This window comes from Caloenas nicobarica, chromosome 1, assembly GCF_036013445.1.
Source record: "Caloenas nicobarica isolate bCalNic1 chromosome 1, bCalNic1.hap1, whole genome shotgun sequence".
In the NCBI taxonomy this organism is placed as follows: Eukaryota; Metazoa; Chordata; class Aves; order Columbiformes; family Columbidae; genus Caloenas; species Caloenas nicobarica.
In genome coordinates, this window is record NC_088245.1 from 197,741,180 (window position 1) to 197,762,293 (window position 21,114).

General features: G+C 40.0%; 1 protein-coding gene across 1 annotated transcript in view; it reads right to left on the reverse strand.

Moving 5' to 3' along the window:
• The window catches only part of DDX10 (DEAD-box helicase 10), a 181,244-nt gene that overhangs the window by 109,049 nt on the left and 51,081 nt on the right, over positions 1–21,114 (reverse strand). Inside the window, exon 13 of the mRNA XM_065642296.1 lies at positions 20,385–20,853. Coding sequence (XP_065498368.1) covers positions 20,385–20,853 — 469 coding nt within the window. The remainder of the gene's footprint in view (positions 1–20,384; positions 20,854–21,114) is intronic.

The window sequence follows — 21,114 nt, forward strand, 5'->3', positions numbered from 1 at the left end:
GAGAGGAACACAAAATGTTTGTTTTAAAGCAGCATTTCGAGAGGATATAGTAACAGTCTTCAACAGAATTGCTCAGAGAAGACTAAATTCTAGTAGCACCATTTTCCAGTTCCCTGTTTGCCCCTTCACAATGCAAAGACACCAAAGCTCCAGGTATATCTCCATTCTTTATCATTTTCATCTACAGCTGGGAAATCAGACTTTTCTGGTGAAGGAGGAGAACAGTCTCCTTCCACATTCCTGGTATCTCAAGGAGGCAGATGCAAAACAGATGTGACCATGCTATTGTGTGACCCTGGCCTGGTTGCATGACTAGTTATCACTGCCTGGCTATACATCACTTAATTTTTGTACTGTTTTCTTATTTAAAAGAAAATTTTGCATCCAGTCACAGTATAAGAAGAATGTTTTTGTTGAGTATTGTACCTCTTCTATCTTGTCTGCCAAGTAACTACTCAAAATTAACACCCCACAGGAATATAGATGATGTGTAAGCATAACATATAACATATAAACATAACAAATAATAATACAAAAAAAAAATCTCCAGCTAATAAAGGATGCTGATTCCAAATTCAGACATTTGCCAGAAAAAAAAAAAAAAATCCTTGCTTTTAAAAAGAAGAAAGGTGCTTAAAAGGAAGGAGGGAATATCTGGGGTTGGAGGAAAGATACGGCTCTAGCTAGCATGTAACTATGGAGCTAAATACAAAAGATGCTTCTGCTCTCAATCAAAAAGAAAAAGAAACAGAAATAACTTCCCCATTCTCACTTGCTTGTGGCTGACTGGCATTAAAAAAAAAAGTCACCATTATTTCTAGAGTATTTACTGCAAATAAATTTTGTTATCTGAATAGTCACTGATGCAATGGAACTTCAATATCTGTACTTTTGTTCTAATAAAAACCTTAGTCTTGCTTCATGGTTTTTTGATCCAAATAAATCACTTTCAAATTCTATTACTTATTCCCCTAAATTAAGAAGTGAAGCTGAAAATTACATCTTAAGGTTGTTTCAGGAAAGCAAAATAATCAGTCGGCAATGAATTGTTAACTAAAATAAACTTAAAGCAGTTTTTTGAAAGAAAGGCTCATGCCTGCCTTTTATTCCAAGGGCAAATTCAGACAGCAGTCCTTCCAGCATCACACTGAAATACGTATATATGAAATAGGTTTCTTCACTAAAACAGCCCAGATTTTAAATCTCGAGTCTTCTCCTGGGAAATTACATCTGTAGATAATATGCCAATTTATTTTCTATCTCCAAGTATTGTGAAAAGTTTGGCTAGCGTTCTAGTAGATGTCTCTAACACATTTTGTTCTAGGCTTTGATTTACTAAAAGGTACAACATTAACTTTGGTGTTCTGAATACATATAGATATATGCAGAATTATAAACTGAAGGAAGTCCAGTAAACATTAATGCAAACCCAGTAGAATATACTTTGTAAGAATACCCGCTGAATTGTGACTGGAGAACATTCTTCTTGCACAGGAGAAGAATTACTTCAGACTTCAATGTGTAGAATCGTAGAATCATTTGGGCTGGAAAAGAACTTTAAGATCATCAAGTCCAATCATTCGCCTGCCACTGCCAAGTCAACCTCTAATCCATGTCCCTAAGAACCTCATCTACACATCTTTTAAACACCTCCAGGGATGGTGACTCCACCACTTCCCTGGGCAGCCTGTTCCAATGCCTGACAACTCCTTCCGTGAAGAATTTTTTCCTAATGTCCAATCTGAACCTTCCCTGGTGCAACTTGAGGCCATTTCCTATCACTTGTTACTTGGGAGAAGAGACCAACCCCCTCCATGCTACAACCTCCTTTCAGGTAGTTGCAGACAGCGATAAGGTCTCCCCTCAGCCTCCTTTTCTCCAGGCTGAACAGCCCCAGCTCCCTCAGCTGCTCCTCACCACACGTGTGCTCCAGACCCCTCACCAGCTTCGTTGCCCTTCTCTGAACTCTCTCCAGCACCTCAATGTCTTTCCTGTGGTGAGGAGCCCAAAACTGAACACAGGATTTGAGGTGCAGCCTCACCAGTGCCCAGTACAGGGCTATGATCACTGCCCTGGTCCTGCTGGCCACACTATTCCTGATACAAGCCAGGATGCTGTTGGCCTTCTGTACTGCTATCCATTTTATGTATTTCCTTCCAGACTTCTAGTAATTCATTTCTAACCATAATCCTATTCTGGAAGTCAAGCACGAGGATTTCTTCCACTCTTGTTTGTTTGCTTGGACACCTCTGACCACACAGTTTCAGCCTCAGAACCACTGCTGATGCCAACAGCTTTACAGTTTGTGCAGTACAACCTTCTATGACTTACTTATCAAAATGAAAGGATCATAAATATTACTAGAACAAATGATTACACTGTTGAAAGAAACCATATAATTCTATCACCAAGCTGCAAACTTCCCAGAAATTTATGCTTTAAAGCTACTACTTTGTACCAACTTTATTTTGATTTCTTGATTAATTTGGTTTGTCTCTACAGAGAAACAATTATAAGTTCAGAGAGAAGGAGTTCAGGGAGACTGGAAAGGTGAAGAACATTTAAAATAACTTTTATATGCAGAGAAAATGAAAACTTGAAGAATCTTTGTCCCTAAAAGGAAAAAATATGTTAAAAATATAACGATGCATAAAATAAGTGCAGAGGTGCACTCTCATAATACAAGAATGAGACATTACATGAAATTAAAAAGTCACAACTGAACTAGAAGGTAGGAAATTCTCTTTCATATGATACATAATTAGATTGTGAAACTCATGCACAAGTCATAACAGATATCAAGAATTTGGTTTGATCAAAAATGCATTATACTTTACAAAACTACAGGGTATTTAGATTTAATAATATCTCCTAACAGAAAAAAATGTGCAAAAGGCGTTTGTTCAATCTCTCTCTCTCCATGCATATTTCTACCTAATAAACATAAAAATGAATGCTCTGGGATTCTTGTGGAATCAAAAAGGTAATTTTTAGCAAAATATTTGACTTGAAATCAAATTTTGAGATACTTCCTTCATATCAGAGAAGTGTAGAGGGAAGACACTTTCAATTTAAGAATATCATCAGCTGCATTTTTTGGTGTTTGGTTGGTTGGTTTTTGTTAAACATGATAAAAAGTATCAGTATGCTGAAATTTTCCTCACAACTAGAAATTCTTGTTTTTACCGTGTCCATTGAAGCCACCCAGCTCTGAAGCATGTGTCACTTGCCACCACCGCTCACACAGTGCGATGCAGCCAGCACAGGGGTTCTACCGGGTAAAATGTGGGGGGGGTTATGCCAGAACTTATGCAGATCATGTGAGCACTCCAAAAATACCTATCACTTATCCTCTCAAAAAATACACTGTCTCCTTTTCACATTTGAGTAAAGACAAATGATTCAGACATGTGCACCTATCAGTCTGTGAATGCACTTACAGGAATAACTATTCAAGCTTAAGTCCACATGTTAAATGCTTTAAAAAAGGAGCCAGACTGGGTGACCTGCCCCAGGCCATGCGGAATGGTCTGTAACCCCTCCTAAAGCAAACATCCTCTCTGCCCTTGATGTAAGCAGTCACCTTTTCTCACCTTCTGAGTCTACTTAGAAAATTTCATCCACCTTAACTCATGTGCCTCAACGACTTTAAAACACCGAAAAATAAAAAGATCCTGTTTCACAGCCTCAAGAACTGAATAGTTCATCTGCCAAAAAGACACATTTATTCAAAGCAGAACCTCGCTGCACTGAGTTTGGCAACACCTGCATGGAGAGAAAAGGATGCTGCTGCTCCGCTACCTCAGTGCTTTCTCATTCTCTGCTGAGCAACCTTTAAGAAAACCAATATTTTATGTATTTTTTTTCCTTCCAGACAGTACGAAAAATGATCTCTCCTGTGCTCTACCCCTCGTCACTCTGCCCCCAGCAGTCAGCTGCCAAATCCAGGTCTGGGACAGCTGGCACGTTACTCTCACTGCGTAGCTGGGATTAACACTACTTCTCAATTCGAATCTCGAGAGGGAATTCTTGGGTAGGCTTTTTGGTTGGTTTTTTGCTGTTGTTTGTTTGAAGATTCTTTCGACTCGAGTTTTAAGTGCTTTCATCAACAACCCCTATATTAGAATAGCCTAATTAGTCTAGACCCAGTATTTAGAAGTGTTTCTTGTTGTGTATGCAGCCAGCCACCAAAGCCTTCTGATACAAGCACAGCCTGTTCAGATCTTAGAATTCATTTATTCATTACCAGTTTGGGGGTTTGCCAACTCAATATTAAAAGTGACAGATGTTCACAAAATGATGTCTGACAACTGCAGCAGCTTTCTGATAAAACAGAAGTAGGTTTCACTGACTTAACTGCATATCCAACGCAAAACAAGGAATACAATAAAAAGCTGAAGTATTAACAATTCATACATTTTAAATTAACTCATCCCAGAAGAACTAAAAAATTCTAATTACCACTGGTAAACTCCCATCAGTGTGTTTCTGCCTTCTCTCCTAAAATCTACTATTTCTCATATACTTTTACTTACATTATTATTGTATATGCCTTTTAGCTGAGCAATACCTTCTCTGAAATTTGCCTAGAACAAAACAAAACCAAAAAACCCAAATCCCTTCCCTCCCTGTAAGCAATTAGAGCTAACGGTGAACGATAGTTAGGTGACTTTGTCGCCACTCCTGATGCACAGGGGACATCCAAAGTTCCAGCTGCCGAGCACAACCACTTACACTGCAGCAAATCACGTAGGTTGAACAACCCAAAAGGGATGACTTGGTTTTCCACAAGTCCAGCTACTCATTACCATACAGAGCCATAACATAAACCTTTATCCTCCAGCACCTCAGCCTACACCTGAAGGTAAACAGGACTGCTTATGTTGCTACAATTATTCCTGAAAAGCAGTTCAAGAACTCCTACCACTGTTCCCTGGGATGAACTGGAAATCTTTGTGTTCGGCCTTGATTACAAACAAAAATGAGCTCAAGATCATATTCACGCATTCTCTTTTCTGAAAATCCAACAAACAACATTTCCGCACAAATACAAGGCTGACAGAGTCGGCAGATTTATCTTTCTGCACAAAGAGAACTGATTGGTGAGAAATTTTCTCCCAAGTCCACTAACTCCTGCATTTGTGATGGAATCAGCACTAACGGAAGGAAAAACAACCTAGAGGAAGCAAGGAAGAAGGGAACATGCAGTGAGGCACAGCTCCTGTACAACAGTAAGTTTATCCTATAACCATCATATGAAATATATACAATATAAACACTGCCTGAGAGGTCTACCCTGCTTCTCTGCAGCCTTTGCTGATTGGCTTCTAAAACAGGGCATCTTCCAGACGATCACAAAACAAAACCCAAAAAAATTCCTGTTAAGAGCTGGTACTCCTAGCTGAGACAGTAAGAAATACCACAGAAATTAAAATGTTAATCATGAGACTCTTGCCACTTACATTAGCAAAATTAATCCTATATAAAATGCGTCGAATTCAGGGACTTACCAAACCAGTTTCTTAGGAAAGATGTTGGAGGTAGAAGTATTTGGGTAGTATCTTTTTCACATACATATACACACATACACACACATATATGTGTGTTTTCAAGTTGCGCCAGGGGAGATTCAGATTGGATATTAGGAAAAAATTCTTCACAGAAAGGTTTGTCAGGCATTGGCACAGGCTGCCCAGGGAAGTGGTGGAGTCACCATCCCTGGAGGTGTTTAAAAGGCATTTAGACGAGGTTCTTAGGGACATGGTTTAGTGGTAGGGTTAGGTTAGGTTATGGTTGGACTCGATGATCCCGAAGGTCTCTTCCAGTTGAAATGATTCTATGATTATATATATATGAATTTTATATATATATATATATATATATGAAATTATATATACATAACTTAATGTAAGACATTTTATCTTTATGCATTATATACATATACACTTTGTATATACAAAACATAAAAGGGTTAAATATTTTATGTATATGTTAGATATTTTAATTTTTTAAAAAGTTTAAGACAACACAACCTGTCACACAACTTAGTCATGCATTGAATCCTGAGCAAGTGGTAGCCCAGTAAGTCAGTAAATTAACTCAAGTGAAAAGAAAACAGGGTCAATTCCAATTCATCTCTGATCTACTTGCTGACCTTATCCTTATGACAACTATAAATTTAAACTATATTATCCTCACTATCTTATTAAAGTAGGAGAAGAATGCAATTTCATCAGATGGAGTTTGACATTCAGATGCCCCAGGTCTCACAGTACCAGCGCTGAATTTCTATTTTGTACCAAGTCCTTTTAGGCTGTGAACACAGCGAGTGCAAGAGCTACAGACTCCAGCAGGATCTCGGGAAGGACAGTTTGAAAAGGCAGATGATAGATAGGCCCGAACCGCTCGCGTTGATAGATTTCAGCCCCTCAGCTGAAGGTAAGAGAACAGCACAAGTCTGTCTCAGGACAGTGAAACTCAGTTATAATTCATCGATCTAAGCAGTCTCAGAGCGCTCAAAAGATAAAAGCGAGAGCTTTTCCTTGTTAAGATATACAAAAAGAATACATAAAAAAGGAAAGGATACGTTTAAAAAGCCTGAATGCACTGTTCATACTCACAGGTTATCATGAGACGTAAGCTTTGACCTTCAACAGTTTTCTATCATTTTGCAAATGCAAGCAACGGGGGCTACAGACACCCCGTTCACAACACCAGACATTCATGTACACAGAACTGCACAATGAATTTTAAGCAACCTACGTGTAACAAAAAAGAATATTTTATACAACATGGAAAATTAGCTCATAGCATGTGCTCAGAGTAAACAAACCAAATACAGGAAAACAAAATGATTACAGGTTCACGGTTAAAAATAATAACCTAGGTTTCTCCCACCACCTTAAATTTCCTTAACCACAATATAATCTCTCATGGCTGAAGAACTTTGAGTTAATATCAGTACACTCAAACATAGAGCTATACCGGTAAAAGATTTCATGTTGCTCATATCTAAACAACTGGTTTGGTATTATGCTGAGCCACCTCATTAAACCTTCCCAAGGTAAACTCTGGCCACTGACATCTGTAAAGATACTCTTGAGCTCCGAGAGCCAGGTACCTCTTTGCAAATATATTCACGGGTTCCAGCAAGATACAGTTCTTTTTCACAGAATCACAGAATGTCAGGGATTGGAAGGGACCTCGAAAGATCATCCAGTCCAATCCCCCTGCCGGAGCAGGAACACCCAGATGAGGTTACACAGGAAGGCATCCAGGCGGGTTTTGAATGTCTCCAGAGAAGGAGAATCCACAACCTCCCTGGGCAGCCTGTTCCAGTGTTCCGTCACCCTCACTGAGAAGAAGTTTCTTCTCAAATTTAAGTGGAACCTCTTGTGTTCCAGCTTGAACCCATTACCCCTTGTCTTACTGTTGGTTGTCACCGAGAAGAGCCTGGCTCCATCCTCGTGACACCCACCCTTTATATATTTATAAACATTGATGAGGTCACCCCTCAGTCTCCTCTTCTCCAAGCTAAAGAGACCCAGCTCCCTCAGCCTTTCCTCATAAGGGAGATGCTCCACTCCCTTCTTCATCTTTGTGGCCCTGCGCTGGACTCTCTCCAGCAGTTCCCTGTCCTTCTTGAACTGAGGGGCCCAGAACTGGACATAATATTCCAGATGAGGTCTCACCAGGGCAGAGTAGAGGGGAAGGAGAACCTCTCTGGACCTACTAACCACCCCCCTTCTAATACACCCCAGGATGCCATTGGCCTTCTTGGCCACAAGGGCACAGTGCTGGCTCATGGTCATCCTGCTGTCCACCAGGACCCCCAGGTCCCTTTCCCCTACACTGCTCTCTAATAGGTCATTCCCCAACCTGTACTGGAACCTGGGGTTGTTCCTGCCCAGATGCAAGACTCTACATTTCCCCTTGTTATATTTCATTAAATTTTTCCCCGCCCGACTCTCCAGCCTGTCCAGATCTCGCTGGATGGCAGCACAGCCCTCTGGCGTGTCAGCCACTCATCCCAGCTTGGTGTCATCAGCAAACTTGCTGATAGTACACTCAATTCCCTCATCCAAGTCGTTGATGAATATATTGAACAGTATTGGTCCCAGAACTGACCCTTGAGGCACTCCACTAGATACAGGCCTAGATACATTCTGTGCATCACAAAAGCCCACCACATTTCAAGGAGGACAAAATTCTAAAGGGAATTGCCTAAGAAGTGCCTAAGAGAATGAAGAACATGAAAGTTTGGGTTTAGCCATCAAACAAGATTAGTAGGCATGGTATTTGGAAATCAAATACTCATTGTACTTTACTGATTTTGGAGGCACATTTTTAGCCTAGTTTACACAGGTTTCCTTTCCCCCTACTACCACCAAACTGGAACATTACTCTCCTCTCCTTTCTTTGGGTGTGCATGCAACTCTATGTCCTCAGAGCCAACCTGAGACACACTTTTTGACCTACAGTGTTTCCTATGGTCCTCCTGTCCAGGTTGCATCCCAACACAACCCACGTCCTCTGAAACCCCACACAAGTATAATTGAAGACTATTTGAAATACATAAAAGGAAAAGAACACTTTGATCAATAACCCAGATTTAAAAGTTTGAATATTTAATATTAACATTGACCTGCTGAATATGTACCTCTACAGAACTTCAGTCTGAACTTAATCTAGTTTTGATGAAAATACTTTAATGTAAACTTAATGTAAACTTCAGCTTTCCTGCTGCAAAAATGAGAGCTAATTTAGTTGGGAATGTGTCTTTTAGAAGCACTGCTTTTCTCAGATGAAGAATCTTAGGAAAGAGCTAGTAGTTCTTTAGCTGTAAAAGCTTTATTTAGACAGTTATACATGCACAAAAATTGCTTTTGCTAATTTTTGTGGATTTGACCTAGGTTCCCCGTTCCATTCAGACTTGAGAGCTAGAAGCAACAGTACAACCACCTATTCCTACGGTTTAAACGCTAAACTCCTTGCCATTAGCTACCCGTTACCTAACTGGGTATCTCCAGAGTTACCATATCACCCCCCAGGAACCATGCGACAAAGTCACTGCTTCAGGAGAGGAGAAACACTGCAGCATTCTGCTCCTGAAAAAAACTAAAGGAGCAGGCAGAGGTGAGACACGAGGAAGCGCAGCTGTCTGCTATCAGGGTAGCTCTACCCCTTCAGCAGCAGAGGCCAAGCGCCAGCTCCAGCACGTCCGCCCTGGGCGCTGTGGAAGCAGCCGTGACCCCCCCGCAGCACAGGGGACACGGCCACAGCCCCAGCCCCGCCAACAGGAGCCACTGGAAAAATCCGATTCCGTCACCTGCCCCACCCCAGCAAAACTCAAGCACCCTGAAGAGCCTCCTCCTTAAGTCCCTTCCTACTTCACCGTAAGGGGATAGTTATCTCCTTAGATATTCTTCTTATCTAACTATCAGTTGCTGTTTTAACTTGGTGGCCAACATCTTGCACCAGCAGAGAACATGCCCCTTTACAGATTCCCTCCTAATGCTGAGACAGTCACAAAATCGTAACGTAAAATAAGATCTGCTCCGATTTACATTACAGCTTTTTTCAAGAAAATATCTGAGGAATTGCCTGGCTCTGTCGATATTATTGCAGATCGGTTCCGGTACAAGAGAACGTGGCTGGTATAGCCACACAGGCAAGAAATTCATCTGAGGACCCACAGAAAAACATGAAGTGAGATCAGTTTTCAACCCCATCAGTTTTCACCCGCTCCGACACTGGCACAGCGTGGATGGCAGGACAGCCCTACACTTCTGAAAGGACAGAGCACTTGCGCCACATGAAGGTGAGTACGGAACAAGAGCAACATTTAAAATTCCTTTTAACTGTTATTTCAGCAACTAAAGCAAGAATTGAAAACAACATGCTAAGACTTGTATTTCGTTGAGATGCTCACACTTGACAGACTCAACCTAAAATTCTCCAATGTTTTTTTCACCAGAAGAATTCAGCATTTCTCATATCACTATTTATTTGTGAATCTTTTCTCAGTTTAGCCAGTAAAAATTCCATTACAGCTGTCTTAGTTTTAATCATTAGCAGCTGTTCTACATTACATCATGAAATGTTTTAGACTGTTATTGCACATAAATGCTTAAAAAGCATCCAAAGGTAAAATAAAATATGAAGATGTTATTTTTCCAACCATAAAAGAAGATTAGCAGTAACAGAGAAATATCAAGACTGATTAGCTTCAATGACCCACTGGAAAATTCAGCTACACTAAAAAGAATAAAATATTTCTTGAAAATGGAGAGAAGTCAAAATAATTTATGCTTTAAATTTCCCACATTAAAAAAAGGATTGGGAGAGTACAGCCACAAGAACAAAATTGGCTAATGAAAACATAACATTTCCTTGGCTTAGAGTAAATGAAACCAAAGAGAGAAAAATTACCTGCAGACTTGGTACATAAAACTTTTATTTTAAGGCCTGCCTTATTATGCTAATTATAATACTTGAACCAGCAAGGAGCAGAACTTTGACTCAAGTTCAGTCAGTCAAAATATTCAACCCTGAATTCCCACAGCATCTTTTCCATATCTAAGGAACTATAGAATGCCTTCCAAATTACTTGCCACATTTGATAACATTCAGTAACAAAGTGTCCCTAATCTAAATGTTGCCTTAATTTGCATTTGCACATTGCATTTATAATTTATATCATATCATTCACCTCCTCCATAACAGCATCACATTTTCTTCTCACATTCTTCTGTGTGCTAAAATAAAGTTTCTCTTGCAGGCCAAAGGAATATTTGCTGGAATACCCTTATTCTCAGAGGCTGTTCTCTTACTATGTTCTCTGCTGCCTTTTTACTTCAATCCCATACTCACCTCTTCAATGCAACATGAAAAAATGACTTAAAACCACTTGCCAGTAGTAGTAGATTTTGAATCTATTCGTGTCTTCTAATCCAGACAGGATGTCTTTTGAAAGATGCACTTCAGCAAAATTCAATTTTTTCATTCAATACCGGAGCGACAGAGTAAAATATCAGGATTATGACATCCAGGGAAGTTGGACCAGATGACCACTTCTCTTTACATCTATAAAATGTAACTACTGTAGCACTGAAAAGCTGTGAGGAAGGGGAGAGGGGACCACATACCAGATGAAGAGTCAATATTCTAAACAAGTAAGCAACACAGCAACACATATTTTAAAAAATAGCACAAAAGAGGTAGTATAAACTTTCATGAAACATGATGTAGTATAAATTTTCATGAAACATGGCATTAAGAAAGACAGGAACCTATTGGCAGTATCGGACGGGCTCCCCAAGGATGAGGTTGGAAACACACCTCACGTATTTGCCATCCCTGTAGGAAACCACGGCCTCTCAGCTCTGGTCTCTCACCTTCTCCCTTCAATCCCCTCCTGACATCAGCCCCAACAGCTTCTGTCACAGCTATTTACAGAGCTTTATTCACCATGCGCCTCCTTCTTCCAATGTTGCTTCTAAACTGGTCTAAAGGCTGCATGTGCTGGAAATGCCCATTCAATATTCGTGTCCTAAAGCTGGAAATAACAACTTTTCAGTCCACTAATCAAAATACACTTTGCATTAACACTCACAGACCTACCACAGTCTCTCATTGATAGCGTCTCTTGATTTCTGCAACTGGTCATTGTTTTTTCATTATCACGTTTCATTTGGACATGTAGAATATATAAAAATATATTCTAGATGGTATAATGGTTTTTAAAATACTTTTAGCTTTTTGTGTACACCATAAAAATTAATAGTTAAACAAGAACTTATACTTTTCAGACAATATTGTTGGGGAAGCTATCAGAACAAAAGCTAGAGAAAAGAATAAATTACTATAACCCACAGCTGTTAAACAAACAACAAAACCCACACCCTAGCCTTTTATCTGAGACCCTAGGAATGCTCCACAAATGGCACTGAAAACACCATGAAAACAAAGACTCAGAATTTTAACTGCATTCTGCAAATATACTTCCCATTTCCAATTCAACTGAGTCTCAAATTTCAACCTGAGGTGGAAACTTCAAGAAATAGGACATTCAAAAACACAGTGAACACTTGTCTTGCAAACACAGCACTCATCTGTGAGCCAGGATATGTAAACTTTCACAGAACTTCTTAGAAATTGCCTTCTTCCCATGCCCAATCTCACATTAACTGCGCATCACAGACAATAACGGCAAGAGTTCACAGAGATTTACTCTTTATCAGAGATAATGTAAGCCCAAATCAGTGAATTCCCACGGACGGAATACAACAGAATCCAGCAGAACACGTGCCTACTGCACTACAAGTCTGTAAACAGCTGTGACTGAGGTACATTTTGGCTTTCAGCATATCTTAATGTAAAAAAGGCTCAGATGGAAAGGTTTAACACAACAACATCACCCAGAACTACAGACCATCAACACTCAGACTAGTACTGTATATATGATGGAAGAGTGATGGCTGTAAAAATAGGATTTCCCAAAAATTATGAGGTATATGCATTATTTCTCCACCAAGGCAGCAAGAGACCTATGGAGACAGAAACATATACTGTCCTTTTCTGCTCTGCAAGACCTGGCCCTTCTGTTGTGCACCTGGTGTTGAGCTGCCACCACGGAGCTGGTGTTCTGAGCGCTCCAGCATTCCAACTCAGAGACAATTTCCCCTCTACTCTGCCCTAGTGAGACCTCATCTGGAATATTGTGTCCAGTTCTGGGCCCCTCAGTTCCAGAAGGACAGGGAACTGCTGGAGAGAGTCCAGCGCAGGGCAACAAAGATGATGAAGGGAGTGGAGCATCTCCCGTGTGAGGAAAGGCTGAGGGAGCTGGGTCTCTTTAGCTTGGAGAAGAGGAGACTGAGGGGTGACCTCATTCATGTTTATAAATATATAAAGGGTGGGTGTCACGAGGATGGAGCCAGGCTCTTCTCGGTGACAACCAATGATAGGACAAGGGGCAGTGGATACCAACTGGAACACAGGAGGTTCCATTTGAATTTGAGAAGAAACTTCTTCTCAGTGAGGGTGACAGACACTGGAACAGGCTGCCCATGGAGGTTGTGGAGTCTCCTTCTCTGGAGACATTCAAAACCCACCTGGACGCCTTCCTGTGTAACCTCACCTGGGTGTTCCTGCTCTGGCAGGGGACTTGGACTAGATGATCTTTCGAGGTCCCTTCCAATCCCTAACATTCTGTGATGCTGTGATAACAAAGTGCCAATGTAAACAAAATATCAACTAATATTAATTTTGCTCAATGCAGAGATTATGGAAGCAAAGAAGGCACTTTCAGTAACCCCAGTTTAAAATGAGCAGTGGCAATACTGGCTATTATTTCAAGCAGATACTGGTTTGTATTCCCCTCCCAGCACACTCACAGCAAGGTTGGCATGGCACAAGTATCTCACACACACTCCTCCTCCTCCACACTGCTAGCTGATAAATCCAGTTCTAATCCCAATACTAGGGAGGCTGGCTTATCTCCGCCAGCTGCGTTCCTGGCAACTGCAGTCTCTCTTCAAGGACACTCAACATTACCAAATAAAACTACCATGAAACGCAGCATTTTAAATAATACTTGTGGACTTGGTCATGGTAGGGGACACACTTGAAAGATATCATAGCTGTTTGTCTCCTCAAAAAGTTACCTTTGTCATTTTGTTTTCCACAACTCAAGGACACCACCACTTCTTCGCACCTTTCAGCCTATTCAGCATGTACAGAGCCATAAGGAGCAGGCAAAGCAGTCTCTCTTGAGCCGGTGAGCATCGGCTAGATCAGATTTCCCACTGGAGCAATAAACAAACACATAGCTCAGGCAAAGGAGGAAAAAAAAGACTGTCTTAAAACAAGCAGAGAGCTACCACAAGAACAGCGCAATACAGGCAGTGAAGGATGGGAAGACCTCTACGACCTCTAAGACTTCCGCGCTAGGCTGGCCCAAAGCAATTTATCCTTCATTTACTTTTGACTCAAATAAGGCTAGCTAGCAGCTGTGGCCTTAATTGTTTTCTTTTCCTTTCACTCATTCAAAGCAAAGCTCCTTGAAGAGATTTCTATCCCCAGAGGCAGTAGCTGTTTCTCTTCCCAAGATGGGGAGCAGAGGGCCCAGCCTGCAGCAGGTTTCAGAGCCTCCCCCCGCTGTCTCGCCAACGCGACAGCTCTTCCCAGCTGGGACAAACCAACGTCTCACGGAAACAAGCAGCATCGGTTCCAAGGAGATTTTCTGTGATCACTGGTCTAGCTCGTGGTCAGTCAGCAGGCCACTGCTCTGAAACAGCACACTACACACATTTTTCCTTTTTAAAGTAGTCATTAAACTATAATTTGCATGTTAGTGATACTGTAATGAATTACCCAGGGACTCATTTTGGCTAACAGCTGATGAATCATCACCAAACCCACATTTTTTTTCTATAATTATCAAACAATTCTAGCTAAAAATTACATAGCTCAGATGAGAATACAGAAATCTGCCCCGAAATATTGTTTAAAATGTGCATGGATAGTCAGTTAAGCGATGCTTACAGTAGCAGATGTCTGTATCGGAGAAGACATCCACATATACAATAAAGAATAATTCTCAACATTTTAACTATGCACTGTTTGTCTGATTTATTACTATTTCAGGAAGCAGCATTTCCTTTAAAAATTAGTGCTGTATAATTTCTAGTAGCATTTCACAATTTCAGCACTCAATTTCTAGAAAATCACTTATCCAAAAACTATGTCATAGTTATAGATACTTCCAATGCCATCACTCAGCAAGTATGCAGGCACTAATGATTTAAAAGGAAATTGGAGCATTTTAAAATCTACAAATCATACGGCTTCACAGAATATTGATTACGACCAGGCAGTTTTAATGCAGAGTATTTGGCTCACTCAACCTCATCTTTCAATCTGCTGCAACATATTAAATAAGGCTGTAAATCAGTGATTAAGCACAATTCAAACTGAGGGTATTACCGCAGGCTTGAGTAACCTAGTAAAAGTGTTTAACAAATGCTATTCTAGTGAATCATATGAAACCATACAGTACCCTGATATTGCTTGAGATAGACAAACCACACATCTTTGTCAGTCATTTCGGGTCTATTCCGCCACGGGACAAAGCATGCCTCATTGCAACTGAATTCATGCCAGATACTGAAACCTGAGTGTGTAAGTCATGTTCCAGCCCTGCGCCAAGCATCAATCCACCAGAAAGACCTTCACTAATGAGCAGGTTCACAACTTACACTGTTAAACACGAGTGTCAAAGTACTTCAGTACATGTTAGCCACAGAAACACCGCAAAAATCGCTTCCTCTCATCAGGACAGCAAACGATGCGACACCTGAGCAGGTTCAGCCGAGTGAGAACGACTCATGAGGCTGCCTCTGATGGCATAAGGATTTTTTTTTTAACCCATAGCTTCAGTAACTAAAATGAAAAGGTGTCCCCGCTGAGTTCAGGATGTGCTGCAGCGGCTGCTGCCCCGTGACCAGCCCCAGCCCTTGCTCCAGAGCAGCGGCAGCACCTCATGGCCACCTGGAGAAGCCACTGACTTGGGAACACCTGCATCGGACCTGGGGAAGCCGCTCCTGCCTCAAAGGAGAAGGTTCTTTTCAAAGAGCTGTTAACAAATGTTCAAAGCAAGTCCTCTACGCATCTGCATCTCTCTGTGCCAGACTGGTATTTACAAAAGCAACACAGGCCCACGAGGTGGACTGTGGACATCAAAAATACCACCGTCCACAATGGTTCAAAAGCACTTCCAAATGCAAAACTTTTCACAGAAGCTAAGACCAGCACGTCAGAATTACGTACTACACAGCTTATGATACAAAAAGCCAAGATCTGTGATATGGGCAGATATTAAAACAGAATTCTTAAATTATACTTTCTATCCAGATTTAAAACATGATTAAAAATATTCAGGATGACCATCTTATGCTGCACGCGTACCCTGAGATATGTAGTAGCCATTTATTTGAAACATAGATGATCAGTAACCCAGAGAGAATTTCAATCCTACATATTTTCCAGTTTTCCCAAACATCATGGGGATTGACACAAATATCTGGAATGCTGCCTTAGAGGTGCAAGAAACTCAAATATTTACAGCATCATTTTCATACACTACAGAAGTTTTTAGTAAGTTGCTAAAAAAAAATAATTGAAATAGAAATCATTAGAAAGAAATCTGAAGATGGATGTGCAGCAGACAGAAGGGTGCTAAAACAGCTAACCTGAAAAAGCAATGAAGGAAGATTAAAACTGTAAGTGATGTGTGGATCTGGAGTTTAACGTGGATTATGGGTTTTTACGAAGGACTCTCTGAAAAGCCTCTGTTACACAGTTTAACCTAGCAAGTCAGTCATGAATACTCTACTTAAAAATAATAAAGCCAGGGGAATGAACATCCCTGCAAATCTCAAGAGCAGAAGTTGTCCAAGAACACAAAGAAATGTTTTTGCTCTGTCCTTTCTGTAGCTTACGGAATGACAAGATTTTTACAAATTACATAGAACATAACTGGATATCACAGACATTCTCAAAAAACAAGTTTTGGTTGTACTTAAGGTACTGAAATTGCACAGAAAGAAAATGTGAGTACTTTAAAGTTTCCCATCCACCCTGTGGAATGTGTTCTTTGTTGGCTGCTGTGCACATAGACCTGAGGTACCGTCAGCAGGTTTCATTTCCATTCATGGCTGATAAGAGATATTTTTCATAACACTGTATTCTTGAGGCACTTTGGCTAATATCCAAATGCAGGCCTACTTCACGTGTATGCAAATATTTTGTACTTCATATAAATCATGACTCGCTATAATTCAACTCGAAATACACAATCCCACTGTTACTGAGCTGAGAACCAAAGGCACTTACATTCTGCAGGAAGGAGAATCTATGGTATTTCATGCATCACAGTATTGACTTTCATTTAACTTGAAAATAAATAACTTGTACATTTTCTCTGCCAGAATGCTAGCTTTGCAACATGTCTCCAAGGAATAATGCTCTTTTTACAGCTGCTGGGATACCTGGAGGAGCTTTCTTCTCTTCACACAACACACTGGTAGAGCAAAAGCAAAAAGGATTATCCATAAGGGAAACAACACCACTACCACAGTCAGCCAGCTCACTCCACTGCTTCTTCCCTCCAAGGAGTATTTTCTAACTCACCATCCCCCTGAAAAGCATCGTGGAGACAAAATCACACATTTAGTATAACTTAATATGAAAACATAAGAATAAGAACCGGTAAGAGGAATGAGAAGATGCTTCACACAGGAAAAACAGTATGAAAACACAGGACTGGCCAAAAAATCTCTCTCATGGAACAGAAGGAGAGACATCCCATTCAGAAGGAAAAGCTAATGTAAGAGAAGCAATAAAGATGAATCACAACTCTGAAAATTAATTTTTATTTCTCTGGGTGGTAACAAGCTTTCTTCTCAACATCACAGAAGAAAACTCTAGGGGACTATGTCCTCATTTTGGTGCACATGGGTTTATGTTTACTTGATCCATTTTCCCTGCAAAGTCCACACTACAACTAGCTATCTCTCTCTGCTCCTTGGCATAGACTCCCCTGTCACCTCTGTGCCAGAGCAGGACATCTCAGGCTTAGAACAACAGGAACAAATATTCCATTTACAAAAACATCCTGAAGCTCAACAACCACAGTGGGACTGTTTCGCTGTCAACAAAAAGCATTCAATAAGAATAGTGAAATTGTAAAATCAATCGTAAACATTAAAAGCATAAGTGCAAACTGAATTCAACCTTTGTGGGCATACTCATTATCTCCCAATTAGGTGAACACATAATAATGTTTCCACAGGACTCCTGTCTTCTTTAGCACACAGAAGAGATTTAAAAAAACCCTCTGAACCGATCTAGCCAAGTAGATACTCTATGTTCATACACTTAGACTCTCTGCAGCATTTGACATTATTAATTAATGCACTGCCTCATCCTAGAAATGCAGCAATGGTCCCCTACACTGTACCCAGACTGGTTCCCAAATCCTCCCGCGAAGGGCACCCCAGCAACAGCAACACCTCACACACACTGCTCGGTACTCCTCACACCTCAGAGGAATCAGGCCTTTCTAACGCTTTAGAGACGAACTGATCTACCTGAATGAAGGAATAATCACTTTTAAACTTCTATCCAGAAAATAAACAAAATGGGAGAAAATATAAGATGTGATGCAAGTCATCAATTTGTATTTGACAGCCATAAAATGTGGTGCTGAGGTATACACAAAATAAAAGATGCACAATGCCTGAATCGCTCTATGTAATTTCTACTATGTGCATTTGTATATCAAAACATTAAAAGACAATACATGGTTAGAGATAGAAATCTTTACTCTGTTACCCTACTGAAAATAGAATCCTTACATTTAAAGCATTCCACAATCTATCAACAATTTTCACAGCACCGTATGGTAAAACACACCACACTACCATATGCACCAATTAAAACTAGTCCCCACAGTCAGGCATAGTATGCTCTGCATTTCTGCTTTCTAAAAATTACATATTGCACTACCGTAGGCACTTCTGTAGGGGATTATTTAAATTATATTTAAGTCTTAATGATACAGATCCTGAGACTTTTGATATTTTTGTTCTTGGATGCTTAGAGGAATAATTATTTCATTTTATGCACCTGTGTACAAGAGGTTTCAGGTCATGCATCTTCCACACTGGCACACCAAGTACAAACCACTAACTCACTGCAGTTTTCAATGCTGAATCACAGAAAATAATGTCTGACTTGCCTGAGCATAAACTAACCTATTAATGTTTAACACTGGAAAACTACTAAGAGGTTACTCAATGAGGTTCCAAATTACTTTCTAAATAACTGGTATTTTTCATAACTTTTTTTGTTCACTCTTTTACATCGAAGTTTCTCTTTTTACCATTTCCTGAACAAAATTTCACAATTCACTTTCCAACATACAAATGCAACATGAAATTATCTGTGTATTTCAGCATGGAGAATTGTGGGAGCAAGATGAAATTCTTCATTCTTTAAATAAAGCAGAAATCTTTTACTCCACTTTGGTTTTAAAACATCAATATCTTTTCTACATGAAACTGAAATTTATTAATAAATACAAGCTACTGCCAGACAGTGGCTGTGCCAGAGCAGGACATCTCAGGCTTAGAATAACAGGAACAAAAAGGTAATTCCAGGAGCAGCCTTCTCCCATAGCTCTGGGACAGGAGAGCAACCTGCGGCAGCCTCCTCGTAGTAGAGGAGAGGGCACGGGCAGTGACTGCAACTGCTCATCTTCAAAGTGAGCTGATAAATCTAGTTTAAAACACTTCGCTAAATACTAAAATAAAGATGCTGCGTATAAATGCAGCTAGTGGGCTGATTAGCATAAGTTCATGCCCTGTGCTGTTAAGTAACGGCACAGAAAAAGAAAGATTTAAAATACCAGTTGGAAAAATAAATACTTCCCTTAACAGGAGGCTCCCTTTGCATGCATATAAGTTCAGAAAAACATCTTGCTGAAGCAGATGGCTAGTTCACTTGGATCTCTTTACTACAGAGATATAGTTGCTAGATAGCAAAGGATACATAAAAAATTCACAACATGCACGTACCAAATCTGCTTTATAGAAATAATTATTAAAAAAAAAGAACAACACTTATTATAACATTGTATTTAAAGATTAAATGAAAGCAACATTTCTCAGAACACCAAGCACAGAGAAATCCTGAATTATAGAGCTACCCGCCAAGGAAATGAAAGATCTACATGAATACTTTTAATAAGCCTTTATAACCATGCTTTACAAGAATTGTATGCACTCCCTCGCTCTGATACTGGCTCAATTCCTAATAGCAAAGGTCCTGTTGAAAGCAAAAATCATGGTTCGAAGGTTATATTATTGTAAAGATCACTTGTTAAAGTTTGTTATTGGGAAGTAGCTCATCATATTTCGCAATTTGGTTCCCGGCACCATAAACTGCAGTACAGCATCAGAATTATGACTGAAAATGGCAGCTACTTTAGAGAGGTACAAGCGAATTAGTAAGTGATACAAATTAAAACTGTCAAAATTTCCCAGGTACTCAAATCATGTTATTCATACACGAAAGCGACTACAATGATATTCATTATGCAAATAAAATTACTTTCTGCTAATAACATAAAATGATAAAAGCATAAGTAACACCACTTATATTTTGGGAGCATTTCTAACTTTCAATACATATGGACAGCACATCTGAGTTCAACCGAGTTTTCTGCTAAAAGCAGAATTTTCTCTTTTCTCCTCCTCCTTACTTGGAGTATGCCCAATATAAAATCATTAAGATTCATAAGCCTTACTATAAAGTGAACTTACTGGTCCTGGATTATCTTGAGCTTCCACACCAAAAACATTCCGTCGTTTCACCGTCAGCAAATCAAGATCTTTAGTGTCATCATCATCATCATAATCTTCAAAGAACTGCATGGAGTCTGCGTTGGGAACCCTGCTTGGTACAGGAACTTCTTTCTCCTCCTCCTTCTCCTCAGATACCTCTTTCAATTCGCCCTCGGACTCACCACTCTCCTCAACATCTTCACTGTAAGCAGAACATTCCTCAGTTTCTTTCCTTCTCTCCTTTTCTTTTGTTTTGTTAACAGACATCTTTCCATTGGCATCAGTTCCACATTTCTCCACTCCTTCCTTGTTTATTGAGGAGACTGTATTTTTATTTTGCTCTGTCTCCTTCAAGTGATCCGTCCCATCAGCTGCTTCCTTTGCACACAGCTGTTTCTGAACTCTTTGAAGAAATCTCACACGAGGTGCCATTGCCAGACCAAGTGATCTAAAGTAAGGGATTGAACAAACAAATTAATCTGAAAGGTAGATATACAAAAGTTTTTATCCAGTGCATTTTGCACATTTACTGACAGTGCACCGCTGAGGGGATAACACAACACATACACAAATCAAAATTAGAGCAACCAGCAAACGTAAACTTGTTTCAGTGTTTGACAGCTAGCACTAGTTACCTTTGCAATGAAACCATGTGTTAAAGTTGGGCTTACTGACTAACTGAAACAAAAATAACCAAACAATGCACACA